Source organism: Mauremys reevesii, linkage group 25 (genome assembly GCF_016161935.1).
Source record: "Mauremys reevesii isolate NIE-2019 linkage group 25, ASM1616193v1, whole genome shotgun sequence".
Lineage (NCBI taxonomy): Eukaryota > Metazoa > Chordata > Testudines > Geoemydidae > Mauremys > Mauremys reevesii.
Genome location: NC_052647.1, coordinates 6,309,216 through 6,325,037, shown reverse-complemented (window position 1 = coordinate 6,325,037; position 15,822 = coordinate 6,309,216). Strand labels below are relative to the sequence as shown.

General features: G+C 52.4%; 2 protein-coding genes across 9 annotated transcripts in view; one reads left to right on the top strand and one right to left on the bottom strand.

Moving 5' to 3' along the window:
• The window catches only part of LOC120391382 (adhesion G protein-coupled receptor E5-like), a 1,047,477-nt gene that overhangs the window by 739,129 nt on the left and 292,526 nt on the right, over positions 1–15,822 (top strand). The window lies entirely within an intron of this gene.
• The window catches only part of LOC120391373 (adhesion G protein-coupled receptor E3-like), a 125,953-nt gene that overhangs the window by 68,615 nt on the left and 41,516 nt on the right, over positions 1–15,822 (bottom strand). For 6 of the 7 annotated variants that reach the window (XM_039514989.1, XM_039514991.1, XM_039514992.1 and 3 more), the window contains 8 exons: positions 11,312–11,482; positions 10,949–11,143; positions 10,179–10,414; positions 9,365–9,431; positions 8,528–8,619; positions 8,092–8,260; positions 7,868–7,975; positions 6,858–7,339 (listed from right to left, as the gene is read on the bottom strand). In XM_039514989.1, the coding sequence (XP_039370923.1) occupies positions 7,334–7,339; positions 7,868–7,975; positions 8,092–8,260; positions 8,528–8,619; positions 9,365–9,431; positions 10,179–10,414; positions 10,949–11,143; positions 11,312–11,482 (1,044 nt within the window). In that variant the 3' untranslated portion in view covers positions 6,858–7,333. Of the gene's footprint in view, positions 1–6,857; positions 7,340–7,867; positions 7,976–8,091; positions 8,261–8,527; positions 8,620–9,364; positions 9,432–10,178; positions 10,415–10,948; positions 11,144–11,311; positions 11,483–15,822 lie in introns of those variants that run through there. The other variant, XM_039514990.1, reaches the window with a different exon arrangement.

Here is a 15,822-nt window from a genome sequence, read left to right as displayed (position 1 = left end):
GCTAATTCCTGGTATATTGAGGCTGTTCAGTTTGGTCTTCAATAATCCAACCACACCAATGTTTTCAGAGCACATTGATGGCGCACCGTCCGTAGCCAAAGATACGAGTTTGTTCCATGGCAGTGCAGCTTTTTCAATGCACTCTTCCAATCCTTGAAATATGTCACGTCCCATTGTGGTACCCTTCAGTGGCATTAAGTCTGGCAATTCTTCAGTTATATTCAAATTGCAGTCCACACCTCTAATGAACACTGCACACTGTGCGGTATCTGATACATCTGTACTCTCATCAAGAGCAATTGAAAATACTTCAAAGTCTTTTGCCATTTGAATTAATTGTTTTTGCACATTATCAGCTAAATCCGTTATCCTGCAGGCAACTGTATTTGCAGACAAGCTTATGCCTTCAAAAACTTTCTTCCTATCAGGACATAAAATTTCACTGGCCTTCATAAGACATTCTTTTATGAATAAGCCTTCTGTAAAAGGTCGCGATGATTTAGCTATCATTTCGCTTATCACAAAACTTGCTCTTACTGAAACTTCGCTAGACTTGTTAATCCCTGAAAATAAATTTCTTTGCTTGGCAAATGCTGCTTTAAGTTGCTGAACTTTTTCCTCTCGGATTTTTCCAGTGAATGCATCATATTTTTCACAGTGCATCGTGTTCATAGTGCCGACGCACGTTATACTCCTTGGGAACAGCAATCGTTTGCTGACAAATAAGGCATTGAATTTTATCTTTTACCTCTGTGAAAAAATATAAATTCTCCCATTTGTCTTGGAAAACTCTCTTTTCTTCCATGAGTGTTCTTTTTTTTGACGAAGTCATTTCCAAGCAGTTTTAATAAATATATACACTCAGTAATGCACCTCACTCAAAGGACAAAACACGCACTTAGATTTACTGCCTAAGGCTCTGGGAGGGAGTTTGGGTGGGGGAGGGGGTCTGGAGTACAGGCCCTGGGCTGGAGTTTGGGTGGGGAAGGGGGTCTGGAGTGCAGGCTCTGTGCTCGGTGCAGGCTCCAGGCTGCGGCAGGGGGTGGGGGTGCAGGCTTTGGGACGGAGTTTGGGGATAGGAGGGGGTGCAGGGGTGAGGGCGGTGGGGCTGAGGGTGAGGGGTTTGAGGCATTGGAGAGGCTCGGGGCATTGGAGAGTCTCAGGACTAGGGCAGAAGGGCAGGGGAAGGGCAGCCTGCCCTGGCCCTAGTGAAGGGGGGCGCTAGGACCCTGCGGCAGCAGGTGATGCCGGAAGCCGGCATAGCGGAGGAGTGAAGTCAGGGTGAGCTCCCGGGCAGGCTCCCGGGCGGTGAGGGGGCAGCAAGTGGGGACCGGGAGACACTGGGGAGACGCGTGGGGCGGCAGGTGGGGCCAGGAGAGACCCGGCCCCAAACATTGGGAGCAGCGCGGGGAGCTTAGGCACAGAAAATAACTCGGGGAGGGGGGCGGGGGTGAGGGGAGTTTGGTGGCGACAGGAAGTAACTGGGGGAGCTTCGCGGGGCCGCAGGGAAGAGCTCCGAGGGCCGCATGTTTGAGACCCCTGACCTAATCGCTTGCAGCATCTGCTCCCTTTCCACCTCTTACCCTCAGGAGAGTGATGTCGCATATGGTTCCCTAGGGGAACTGGGGGAAGTTATAAGTGCTAGCCCCTAAGCCGCAGGTAAACAACCCCGGTTTGGTAAACTCTGGGTCACACAACCTCACTTTCCCGGGCACGCCCTGTTTGTGGGATCACCGCACACTGCAGCCAGCATTTAAAAGGGGGGGGGTGGCAAACTTCCTGTTCCTTTCCACCCCAACCCCTTGCTGCTTCTTCAACAAGCAAACTGTCTGTGTGGGGCTTGACGTTGGTGCCTGTCCTCAAGCACCATCCAGGTTGCTATGGGAAAGGGGCTGTGCTGAGACTGGAACCATTGATCCCAGATGTCTGAAAAGCTGCAGCACGAGACCTCCTGCCCCTGCCTCGTGGGCTCACTCACCATGGCTGCGGCAGCAGAGCGACTCTTGCAGTAGCCAGCGGTTCTGCTTATGTTGTGGCTTGTGGGGAAGTGCATTGGGGGCTGTTTCTTTTATGACTGTGACGGGTTGGATCACAGAACCCCCCTGGGAGCTGCCACCTGATGTGCCGAGACTACTTCTGCGCCTGCTTTCCCTGCCAGCTCAGGACTCAGCACCCTGTGAGCCAGACACTCCCATCTGCTCCAACACAGATCCAGGGTCTGAATTACCTGCCCCAAAGCTGCAGGTTTACCTGAAAGCAGCTCAAAGAAGTGTTCCTGCCTTTAACACCCAGATGCCCAACTCCCAATGGGGTCTAAACCCAAATAAATCCATTTTACTCTGTATAAGCTCATAAATTGTTCACCCTCTATAGCACTGATAGAGAAATATGCACAGCTGTTTGCTCCCCCAGGTATTAATACACTCTCTGAGTTAATTAATAAGTAAAAAGTGATTTTATTAGGGCTTGGCTACACTTGAGAGTTGCAGCGCTGGTGGAGGCTTTCCAGCACTGCAACTTAGTAACTGTCCACACCTGCAAGGCACATCCAGCGCTGCAACTCCCTGGCTGCAGCGCTGGCTGTACACCTGGTCTGCTTGGGGTGTAACGAGTGCAGCGCTGGTGATGCAGCGCTGCTCGTTGGGTGTGGCCACACACCAGCGCTGTTATTCCTTCCTTAGAGGTTTTTAAGGTCAGGCTTGACAAAGCCCTGGCTGGGATGATTTAGTTGGGGATTGGTCCTGCTTTGAGCAGGGGGTTGGACTAGTTGACCTCCTGAGGTCCCTTCCAACCCTGAGATTCTATGATTGGCCTCCAGGGTATTAGGAGATATCCCAGAATGCTTTTACCTAATTACTCTCTTTGTTTTGTTATGCAGCCTCTCTTTGTTTTGTTGTGAACCCGGGGCTCCGGGAGCTGCTTATCTAAAAAACAAACACAGCTCCTGTTTGCTGTGATCAATCTGTAACTCAGTGAACAATCAAATGAGATAAATGCTGTGAATGAAGCAGGCAGGGAGATGAGTGAGTGTTTGCTTGATGAGAGAAATAGCGGGGACGGGGCGGAGAAAGGGAGTCCCTTGGAGCAGCTGCTTATCTGGTCTGCAGGCTGTTTGCAGTTAAGCATAAGGGGTCGGGAAAATTTTCTGATTTTGCAAAGCAGGGAGCTGATACACAGTGTCGGCTCCAAAAATCCACTCTCTCTCTCTCTCCCCCATGCTCCCTGTCACACTCCACCCCAGCCTCCTCTTTTGAAAAGCACGTTGCTGCCACTTGAACGCTGGGATAGCTGCCCATAATACATCACTCCCAACAGCGCTGCAAATGCTGCAAATGTGGCCACACTGCAGCGCTGGTAGCTGTGAGTGTGGTCACACACCAACGCTTTCCTTACACAGCTGTACGACCAGCGCTGTAACTCCCAGCGCTGCAACTCTCAAGTGTAGCCAAGCCCTGTAATACAGAAAGTAGAATTTAAGTGGTTGCAAGTAGTAACAGACAGAACAAAGTAAGTCACCAAGTAAAATAAAATGTGCAAATCTATGTCTAATCAAACCGAATACAGATAAGTTCCTCACCAGTTCCAGAATGCTCCCTTTTACAGGCTAATCTCCTTTTCGCCTGGGCCCAGCAATCACTCACACCCCCTGTAGTTACTGTCCTGTGTTCCAGTTTCCTTCAAGTATCCTGGGGGGTGAAGAGGCTCCTTCTTTAGCCAGCTGAAGACCCAATGGAGGGGTCTCTCTTGGGTTTAAATAGACTTTCTCTTGTGGGCGGAGATCCCCCTCCTTGCTGCTATGCAAATCCAGCTCTGAGATGGAGTTCTGGAGTCACCTGGGCAAGTCACATGTCCATACATGACTCACAGTCTTTGCAGACAGAAGCCATTGTCCACATGGTGTCTTGTATGTCTCCAGGAAGACTTCTTATGTGGATTGGAGCCTTGCAAGATGCATTGTTCCCCAAGTGCTTCCTGATCAGGTACTTAACCTTGTGAATTCCTTCCTAAAGAAACTGACCAAATGCCTCACAAAGCTTACTTAGAAACCAAGCAAGTACACAGCCAATATTCTTAACCTCAAGTAGAAAATGATATATGTGTACAAATAGGATGAACAGATGTAGTAGACCATAACCTTTACAGAGATATGTTACATGGCACAGGCAGCACAAAACATATTCCAGTTATGTCATATTCCCATAAAGCCTTATGGGAGGTACCGTCACAGTAGCTCGTGGGGAAGTGCATTGAGGGCTGTTTCTTTTATGAAAAGATTTAACCTTGCACCTTAAACAATGTCTGCACTGTCAATGCTACCCTTGTGCTTTGCATTCTTTGCAGCTGAAACCTTGTCCGTGGGCGCATCCTCCACACCGGGACAGTGACTTTTCCAGACTAGTATCAGAGGGGTAGCCGTGTTAGTCTGGATCTGTAAAAGCAACAAAGAATCCTGTGGCACCTTATAGACTAACAGACGTTCTGCAGCATGAGCTTTCGTGGGTGAATACCCACGTCTTCAGATGCAAGAAGTGGGTATTCACCCACGAAAGCTCATGCTGCAGAACGTCTGTTAGTCTATAAGGTGCCACAGGATTCTTTGTTGCTTTTCCAGACTAGAAGGTGGAAAAAGAAGGCTCGGGAGGACATGTTCAATGAGTTAATGCCTGGCTCCGAGAGTGACAAGCCCGAGCTCAGTGCATGGAGGATTGCAGTGTCAGGAGAACATGCACAGTGATCGTGAGGCTAGGAGAGTATGCAGGGAACAGGAGCATGACACGCAGGACGAGATGGTTCGGATTATGAGGGAGCAAACAGGCATGTTGAGGCGTCTGGCTGAGGTTGAAGAAAGGCAGCTGGACACTAGAGTCCCGCTGCACCTTATGCTGAACCTGCTGCCCTTGTTGCTAAGTCCCACATCCTTCTCTCCCAGATGTCCTAGGATTGGGGGGAGGGACGGGGGAGAGGGGAAGCTCCGGTATCCCTTGTACTCAACTCCAGGGGAGGGTACAAGGAACAGAAGGGGCGCATGCCCACAGCTTTGATTGTCATTGCAGTACAAATTGTAAGCAACCTGTCCTTGTTTCTCCCCCACCTCACAGTGTTATCAGCCCCATAGCCCCAGGTTATCTTTACTTTTCTTTGCTGTCTCTAATCAGTGTTTGTGAGACTAATAAAAGTTAATGGCTTGAGGAGAAAAGGCTCTTTATTCGCTCAGCACACTGTGGTCAGCGGGGGTGTAGTTTACGGCGGGGGGACATGAAATGAAGGGGGCAGCTTGGTAAGGAACAACACACGTAAGTTTCACATCACTGTGGCTCATGGATGAAACTACTTTTCAAAGCCTAACGGAGACGCAGTGCACCTCGATGTGCTCTTCTTATTGCCCTGGTGTTTGGCTGCTCAGAGTTGGCTGCCAGGCAATCTGCCTCCACCCCTCACCCCACTGGAAACTTTTCTCCCTTTGTTTCACAGATATTGCGGAGCACACAGCAAGCAGCAACAACAATGGGAATACTGCTTTCACTGAGATCTAAATTAGTTAGCAAACTACACCAGCGGGCTTTTAAACGTCCAAAAGCACATTCCACCACCATTCTGCACTTGCTCAGCCTATGGTTAAACTGCTCCTTACAGCTGTCCAGGCTGCCTGTGTACAGCTTCATGAACCACGGGAGCAAGGCGTAGGCTGGGTCTCCAAGGATCACCACTGGCATTTCAACATCAACAATGGTTATTTTGCAGTCTGGAAAGAAAGTTCCTTCTTGCGGCTTTCTGAAGAGACTGGAGTTCCTAAAGCTGCCAGCATCATGTACATTTCCTGACCATTCCACATTGATGTCGGTGAAACGGCCCTTGTGATCCACCAGCACCTGCAACACCATTGAGAAGTATCCCTCGGTTTATGTTCTCTTTGGCAAGGTGGTCTGGTGCCAAGATAGGGATATGTGTTCCGTCTATCGCCCCACTTGTTTCCCAGGAACCTTGGGGATACTGATAATGGGGATACTGATAATGGCCTCCTTTGTAAAGGACATTGAGACCTTCTGAGGAAATGAGCTACAGAAGGGGTAGATAGTCTTAGGGTGCAGGTCCAGCACAGGCTGGTCCGGCCCCTCTCCTCAACAAGGGGTCAGCTGCTGCTCTGGAGGTGAAAGGCTCTTGGTATCTCCTCAACCACAAGCCCTTGTAATGTCCTAGGGACGATCTCCCTTTGGGTTCCTCACCAGGATGTCGGTTATTCCTTCCCCTGAGAATCCACCCTTGAGATTGGAGACTGGCCACTTCCCAGGACTTTGGGAGATGAGTCAGAGCTGCAGGACATCAGTGTGGTGCTGAGGTGGCCCAGCTACTGCTCTCATTTACCCGGGTGCAGGGCAGGAGTAACTCTACTGAATTCAATGGGGTTACGCCTGATTTTTCTGTGGAATATTCCAGCTGCTGGGGGTGGTTCTAACAGGGCTTCCCACACCCAGGAAAGACACTGCTCAGTATATTCTGGGGTAGGAGTTTGCTCATAGCTAAAGCTACGATTATGTCCTGGAGGTCACGGACATGAGGCCTTTCCCCTCCAATTAGCGTTGCCCCCCAATAACCCCCACCCCAGAACTGACCAGGGGGCAGGAAGCTTCCTAGTCTGATGGGGGAGGAAGGCCATGGGGCACCCCCCAGACGCCTCCGCTGGAACCTACCTGGCGAGGCCCCGCTGCCCAGGCCCATTTCCTCCCCGAGGGGCTCAGCCGCAATGCCAATCATCTTGACGCGGTGGAAGGAGGTTGCATGTGGTGCGGCGGCCTGGATGGGGAAGGCCGTCTCCACCACCAAGCGTCCCTGGCTGCCCTGTTTTTGGTAGTGGGGGACTTCCTGCAGTTGCCCGGCCCCGGCAGGAAGAGGGGGACCCCCCGGAGCTCTCAGTCGCTGTGGGAGATGAGAAGGCCCTGCAGCAGCCCTATCCCCGGGGGCAGTGGGGGACCCTAGACCTCCCACTTGCTGCAGGTGGCAGGGAACTGGAGCTCCCTGCTGCTGCAGGCAGTGGGATTCCCCACAACTGCTCAGCTGCCGTAGGGAGCAGGGAACCTCAGAGCTCCCACTCACCCAAACAATTCATGTAAACAAATAGGATGAACACACTTTGCAGATTACAAGCTTTCTAAAGACACCATCCAAGGGGTATTTAGCATAAAGCATATTCCAGTTATGTCATATTCATGAGCATATTTCCATAAAGCACATGGAGCACAACGTCACGGGGGGCTCCAGCCGGTTCGGTTTTGTATTTGAACTCCTAGGTATTGACCCCGGCCCTGGTTGCTGCCGACTCCACCTGGCAGAAGGGTTACTCCTGGCAAGAAAAGCAGAAAAATGACAATAGGTTCCAAGGCCACTGAGAGTGTAATGTGCAAACTGGTGGGTTGTCTCTGGGAGGCGACACACAAAGCCCCTGGATCCTGACCCATAGGGATAATGGAGCCAAGGGAAATTCTTCACGGTGCTGACTGCTCATTGGGGATAATCCGTCTGCACTGACAAGGATTCAATCCCAGGGGATAATTGGATCTATTCAGATCATTACATTGCAAGAGCCAATGCCTGCCTAGTCCACAGTGAGTGACCCCTGGAGCTCCCAGGAGAGCCAAGGGAAGGGAACGCGGAGGTACCAGGACAGGACATTCTGTTCTGGTGCCTAAGACACCTAGGATACCCTTCGATAGTGACCGACTCTCACTGACACTTGCAGTGACGTTCCCAGCTGGCTCATAACCAATCCTGAATCATTCTGGGGACAAATCACCTTTACAGCAGTGATGAGACCCAGCTAGAGATGACTGTGTCACAGGCTGGTATTGGAGCAGAGCAGAGGACCTCTTACCGTCTTGGTGCTGGTGGTGGGGACAGCAGACATGGACAGATCGGATGGCTGAGATTTCGTGCTGAACATTCGGAATCCCTTGATCCATCTCCTGTACTCCTCTCTCACCTGGAGAGGGAGGGACACGGTCACTGCACTATGTAACTAACACTGAGAAGATCAGACATGGTCACCGCGAGGCCGGTGAAGGTGCTGGGTGGGCGCTGACGGGCCGTGGGCGTTACCTGGCGATTGAGGAGACAGTGCACCAGGAAGATGAAGGCTCCCTGCAGGCTGTTGACGATGGTGAATAAATACGCCATGGCCGTGGCTGCTGGGCCGACTTGGAGAAGACCCAGGCTCCATGAGCAGCCCAGAATGAAGAGCTGGGCAATGGCTTTAAAGGTCAGTAACCTGCATAAAGGCAGATGGAGAGATCCCATTACAATAACCCTATGGAGAGCAATTGGGTCAGGAGGATCTGGGCAGGGTGGGGTGGAGCTACCGGCCCCTGCTTCCCTATGTGGGACAGGGTTACGCTCAATGCAAACACACTGGGAATTCGTTCCCATGGATCCTAGATATGCTGTTCCCCTCCTGCAATCCCACACACCCTCCGGTGCCAAGGACTCTCCAATCCAAGGCATCTGATCCTCCAGGATTGTTTTGTTGCCTTCTCACCTGTGGTCTCTGAGGGTGGACACATCTGCATTGAGGGAGGAGAGTCTGTTTCTCAGGATCCACAGGGTCAGGGCAAAGAATGTTATATTTATCTGTGGGAAGAGTGGGAAATATTTCCTGACTCCAGCTGTGGCACAGAACGATCCCAGGGGACCGAGCCGAACACTGCAGAACCGGGGACTGCTCATTTCCAGTGGGAATCATCCCCTCACCTGTAATATCCCCTGGCAGCTCTCGGTCCCTCCCCATGCATGGAGCTGACAGCACAGCCAGGGCTGAGATGGATCAATGGGATCACAGAGGCCAGATGCTGCTCAGAGTTCAATATGGCGCCTCTCCAGTGGAGTCAGGAGTAATCTTGGGTTTACACTGGTGTAACTGAGAGCAGGATCTGGCTCACAGATTCCAGATCCTTCCTCTAGAATACTTCCTGCCACTTCCAGGCTGTAACAAATCCGCCCCCCACAACTTCCCCAGGGGATAGGGAGGAATATGGAGGGACATTTGTTTCCTCCCCTACAAAAACCACTGCAGAGTGGAGCCCTCTCCCTTCCTCGTTCCTTGGGTCATTAACTCGACTAGACCAAACTCTTCTGTCTTCACTTGGCAAAACTCCTGCTGACGTCCCTGGGAGCTGGGCCCGAGTAACGGCTGTGGGCCTGGGGACACAGCACAGGGACTCATCCCGGGACTGACCACAGCAGATGAGCCAGGTGGGACCTAACTGGGTCTTTCCTTGTGTTTTATGGGCCACGTTCCCCTCCCTGCTTCACTGAAATCAATGGGGTTGCAGAGGTGAGAGGAGAATGGGGCCCTGTGGTTCTGTGAGGTACCCACCAGGATTATGGCACAGACTGGACCCAGGAAGCTCCAATGAAAGCCTTTGTCCAGGCTGAGCCAGCAGCTACAGGGAGGGGGGAAGAAGAAGGTGACTTTAATGAGGTTACTGCCCTTTTTTCAGTCCTGAGTGCAGAAAGGGGGTGTCACAGGGCAGCTGGCTCTCAAAAGCGAGATGGATCTCAGCCTGCCTGTGACATGGCCGATTCTCTTGCGGTCACCAGGCAAACGGCCCTTCCCATGTCCCTCAGCATCTCCTGCTTTCAGGCACCACTTCCTCTTCCACCTCCTCACATGACCCTTTCTGGTGGGTGGGCGCAGTATTGATGGAGGGCCAGACATGCAGCGGATGGACATTGGCCTAGCTGCACTGAAGGAAGTGGACCTGCCTGGATTTACACCAGCTGAGGATCTCGCCTGGGGTGTCTAGAACACGCCACACCCTGTTTTAGTGGAGTCACTCACTTTAGAGAGGGGATCCACAGGGATTTGCACACAGGAAGAAGGTGCATTTGTTTCCTACCCACCAGCCCCACAAACCCAGCCTGGGAGCTGGGAGTCAAGCTGGGATCTTTCTGGCTTATTCTTCCGCATCGTCAGTGGGGTGAGGAGTGTAGATGGCTGACAGGGGGCAACTCAACTGCAGCGCTCGGGGCAGCTTCGTGTCCCTGGGGATGGGAAGGGTCCCAGGGGGACATTCAGCTCCCAGGCAGGGCAAGCTGGGAAATCTAGGTTCAAGTCAGACCTGGGGTGAGCCGGACAAGCACATGGAAGCCTCATCCCAGCTCCCCTTCGGGATGGGCGCTGCACGTACTGTGTGGAAGTTCCGTAGCCACCAGGATTCACCGCTGCAGAAATAGCCACCACCAGGGCTGGGAATCCGTAGCCGAACGGGTACATGAATCTCTTCTTGAACCGGCTGGCGCTGATGTAATTCACGACCTTCAGGTTCCTCACGGTGAGGAAGAGGTGCAGCCCCTCCAGGAACATCCAGCTGAAGCAGGCCAGGAAGAGGTAGTGCAGGAGGCCAGCAATGACAGCACACGCCACCTGGGGGAGACAGGGAGCCCACGGGCACTGCAGTGGGGAAGGGAAATGCTGAGTATGGGGAGACCTGCCGGGGGCTCACACCGGGATTCCTGCTAGCACAGCTCTGCAGGTATAGCGCTCCGTGACCCAGAGACGGCAGGTTCCTCGGGCTATGGAGGGTCCTGCGGGTGCACATTGCTGATGCAGGAAGGGAGCAGAGATTAGTGGTTAGAGCAGGGGAGCAGGGCTCAGGGGATCCAGGTTCTGTTCCCAGCCCTGCCACAGAGTCCCTGGGTGACCATGGGCAAGTCACGTAGGAGAGGAATCAAGGCACAGGGAGACTGTGACATAGGGATAGAACTGGCTGAACTCCAGGGGTTGGGGACACTCAGAGCACTGTGCCCAGTGTGAAGGGATTTAACGGCGTGGAAACATCCCCCCGGGAATCCCCCCAGTGTCCTGCACAGCCCAGAATCCAGGGAGCACAAGGGGTTCAAAGCCACACACCCCAGCCCTGCGAGTGGAGGAACAGAGCAGGGGAGAATCAGGCCATACCTGACTGCCAGGGCGGGTCACCTGGGTGAGGAAGAGCAGGTCGGCCAGGAAGAGGCAGAGGCAGAGCTGCAGGTGGAGGGAGGTGCTGACGTTGCGGATGGAGCGGCACAGGAGGAAGGTGAGGATGGCCAGGAAGAGGCACAGCAGGGAGAGGGTCAGTCCCACGTAGGTGATGATGGTCAGTGGGTAGCTCTCCTGTAACACAGCAAAGGGAGAATCACCAGTGACCCCAGCCCAGCCCCCTCGGCTCCGACTCAGCCTTTTCCCCAGCAAAGCCTCCAGTCGCTCCAGGGAGAGCTTTGCCCACGGCTGAGTGCAGAGCTCAGGGTCCAGCCCTGCGATCCGAGTCTCACGGTGAGATACCGTCACTGCGGTGGGAGCCATTAGGATGGCGAAGCTGGAGAGATGGTCACAGCTGCAGGTGGTGTGAGTGCTGTTCATGTGCACGGCGGTGCAGCCGTCCGGAGACCAGCTGCCGCTCTCGGCCACCACTTGCCAGTAGACGCAGAGAGCCTCTTCCTCCTCTTTTTTGGCCTGGAAACAAAACAGAATCATCCTCATCCTCTCAGAACCACAGAACGTCGTTTCTGTTATCACATGTCTACAGCAAACTCGAGGTCAGCTACAGCTCCACGGCTCTCCCCAGGCAGCCCCCAGTGCCCACTGGAGCCATCCCGGTGACAGCGGAGAGAGAACACAGATCCTGCTCCTGCAAAAGCCCAGGCCCTGCCATTGGAGCAAAAGGGAAATAAATCCTGCTAGCCGTTAGCACTATAAGGAATGTGAGCTCAGCAGTTCCGACAGCATCCAGCAGAGGGCAGTGCTGAGTGCACACAGACACATATGCACCCTGACCACTTCATTACCGTATCTGTAGCCTGGTCTACACTAGGCGTTTAAATCGGTTTTAGGAGCGTAAAACCGATTTAACGCTACAACTGTCCACACTAGGAGGCACCTTATATCGATTTTAATGGCTCTTTAAATCGGTTTCTGTACTCCTCCCCGACGAGAGGAGTAGCGCTAATATCGGGATTAACATATCGGAATAGGGTTAGTGTGGCCACAAATCGACGGTATTGGCCTCCGGGCGGTATCCCATAGTGCACCACTGACCGCTCTGGACAGCATTCTGAACTCGGATGCACTGGCCAGGTAGACAGGAAAAGCCCCGCGAACTTTTGAAATTCATTTCCTGCTTCCCCAGCTTGGAGAGCTCATCAGCACAGGTGACCACGCAGAGCTCATCAGCACAGGTAACAATGCAGTCTCCTGAGAATCGAAAAAGAGCCCCAGCATGGACTGCACAGTAGGCACAGGAGGTACTGCACAGGAGGTACTGGATCTTATCGCTATATGGGGAGAGGATTCAGTGCTAACAGAACTGCGTTCCAAAAGACGAAATGAAAAAGTATTTGAAAGAATTTCTAAGGCTATAACGGATAAAGGCCACAGCAGGGACTCAGTGCAGTGCAGAGTGAAAGTTAAGGAGCTCAGACAAGCCTACCAGAAAACCAAAGAAGCAAACGGAAGGTCCGGGGCAGGTCGAAAAACATGCCGCTTCTATGCTGAGCTGCATGCAATTTTAGGGGGCTGCGCCACAAGTACCCCACCCCTGACCGTGGATTCCGAGGTGGGGGTTGTAATCTCTGCCATGGCTGAGGATTATGCAGACGGGGAAGATGAAGATGAAGAAGAGGAGGAAGACCTAACAGAGAGCACACAACACTCCGTGAGCCCCAGCAGCCAGGAGCTTTTTATCACCCTGACGGAATTACCCTCCTCCCAGCCCTCACAAGCAACTATCCCAGACAATGACGCCATGGAAGGGAGCTCTGGTGAGTGTACCTTTGCAAATAGCAAACATTGTTTTTTAAGCAAGCGTTTTTTAATGATTGATTTGCCCTGAGGACTTGGGATGCATTCGCAGACAGTATAGTTACTTAGAAAAGTTTGTTAACATGTCCGAGGATTGAGAGGAAATCCTCCAGGGACATCTCGATGAAGCGCTCCTATAGGTACTCCAGAAGCCTTTGAAGAAGGTTTCTGGGCAAGGCAGCCTTGTTCCGCCCACCATGGTAGGACACTTTACCACGCCATGCATGTAGCAAGTAATCAGGTATCATTGCGTGGCAAAGCATAGCAGCGTATGGTCCCGGTGACTGCTGGCATTCAAGAAGCATCCGTTCTTTATCTTGTTGTGTTATCCTCAGCAAAGTGATATCGTTCAGGATAACCTGGTTAAAAATCAGGAATTTAATTAAGGGGGATGGCCATTTTCCTACTGGGTTCGTGGACTGCAGCAGCTTAAAAAAAAATCCTTTCCTCCACGTAGCCAAGCGGGGGGAGGGGAGGAATGAAATGCCGATGATCTTTTTTGTGTTTGGTCAGCGGGGCTTCCCCAAGCTCCCAGCCACGCAGTGGGTGGGGTGGGGGGGGGTGGGAAGGGTGTTGATTAGCAGGGAGCTAGCGTGGTATTAGCCATGCATTGGGGGGGAGGGGTAAATCACTGCAGAAGCCAAAAGACAGTGGCTTACCATGGCCGCATGCAAGCTGAATTCTGATGCCTGGACCTGTGTCTGTGAGATCTGTAACTCCAGAGCTGCAGGCACTCACTATTAAGATGAAAAATGCGACCTTGTAGGGAAATCACATGTGCTATGTAAGGTGAATAGTGCTGTTCACTGTGAAAGAGTATAACCATTGTTCTGTAAAATGTATCTTTCTAAATATTTATCTCCCTCATGCAGCTGCAAATTTTTCAACCATCCCTCCTCCATCCCAAAGGCTAGCACAGATAAGGCGGAGGAAAAAGAAGACGCGAGATGAAATGTTCTCGGATATTATGGAAGTTACACGCAATGAAAGAGCTCATCTGAATGATTGGAAGGACGTGGTATCAAATTACAGGAAAGAGGCCAGTGAACGTGAGGACAGGAGGGACAACCGAGATGAGAGGTGGCGGCAGGAAGATCAGCGGTGGCGGGATGCAACTCTGGGGCTGCTGCGTGATCAAACTGACATGCTCCGGCGTCTGGTGGAGCTTCAGGAACGGCAGCAGGATCACAGAGTGCCGCTGCAGCCCCTGTATAACCACCCTCAACCCTCACCATGTTCCATATCCTCCTCACCCAGACGTGTAAGAACGCGTGGGGGGAGGCTCCGTGCACCCGCCCACTCCACCCCCGTGGACAGCCCAACCAGAAGGCTGTCATTAATGTGAAATTTTTTAATGGCCTTCTCCATCCTTCCTATCCTCCTCCCAAACCACACCCTTACTTCTCTCCCTCTTTTTATAATGAATTAATAAAGAATTCATGATTTTTAAATGAGAGTGACTTTATTTGCATAAGTAAGCTGTACTCGAAGGGGGGAGGGTGAGTTGCTTACAGGGAATGAGTCAATCAAGGGGGGTTGGGTGTTCATCAACAAACACAGCAGTCACACTGTACCCTGGCCATTGATGAAGCTCGTTTTCAAAGCTTCTCTGATGCGCACCGCTTCCTGGTGTGCTCTTCTAATCTCCCTGGTGTCTGACTGCGCGTAATCAGCAGCCAGGTGATTTGCCTCAGCCTCCCACCCCGCCATAAAGGTCTCCCCCTTACTCTCACAGAGATTGTGGAGAATACAGCAAGCAGCAATAACATAGGGGACATTGGTTTGGCTGAGGTCTGAGCGAGTCAGTAATGTCCGCCAGTGCGCCTTTAAACGGCCAAATGCACATTCCACCACCATTCTGCACTTGCTCAGCCTGTAATTGAACAGATCCTGACCACTGTCCAGGCTGCCTGTGTATGGCTTCATGAGCCATGGCATCAAGGGGTAGGCTGGGTCCCCCAGGATAACGACAGGCATTTCAACATCCCCAACTGTTATTTTCTGGTCTGGGAAGTAATTCCCTTGCTGCAGCCGTTTAAACAGAGTAGTGCTTCTGAATACGCGAGCATCATGAACCCTCCCTGGCCATCCCACGTGGATGTTTGTGAAACGTCCCTTGTGATCCACCAGTGCTTGCAGCACCATTGAAAAGTACCCCTTCCGGTTTATGTACTGGGTGCCCTGGCGCTGCGGTGCCAAGATAGGGATATGGGTTCCATCTATTGCCCCCCCACAGTTAGGGAATCCCAGTGCAGCAAAGCCATCCACTATGGCCTGCACGTTTCCCAGAGTCACAACCTTTCGTAGCAGCAGCTTAGTGATTGCTTTGGCTACTTGCATCACAGCAGCCCCCACAGTAGATTTTCCAACTCCAAATTGATTCCCGACTGACCGGTAGCTGTCTGGCGTTGCAAGCTTCCACAGGGCTATCGCCACTCGCTTCTCTACTGTGAGGGCTGCTCTCATCTTGGTATTATGGCGTTTCAGGGCAGGGGCAAGCAAGTCACAAAGTTCCATGAAAGTGCCCTTACGCATGCGAAAGTTTCGCAGCCACTGGGAATCGTCCCACACCTGCAACACAATGCGGTCCCACCAGTCAGTGCTTGTTTCCCGGGCCCAAAATCGGCGTTCAATGGATAGAATCTGCCCCATTACCATCAGGATCTCCAAAGCGCAGGGGCCCATGGTTTGAGAGAATTCTGTGTCTACGTCCTCATCACTGTCATCGCCGCGCTGCCGTATCCGCCTCCTCCTCGCCTCGGTTTGAAGGTCCTGGTTCAGCATATACTGCACGAGAGTGCGCGAGGTGTTTAAAACATCCACGATTGCGGTATTGAGCTGAGCAGGGTCCATGCTTGCTGTGTTATGGCGTCCACACAGTTCACCAAGCAAAAAAGGCGCAAAACGCTTGTCTGCTGCTTTCAGGGAGGGAGGGGTGAGGCTGTACCCAGAACCACCCGCGACAATGATTTTTGCCCCATCAGGCACTGGGATCT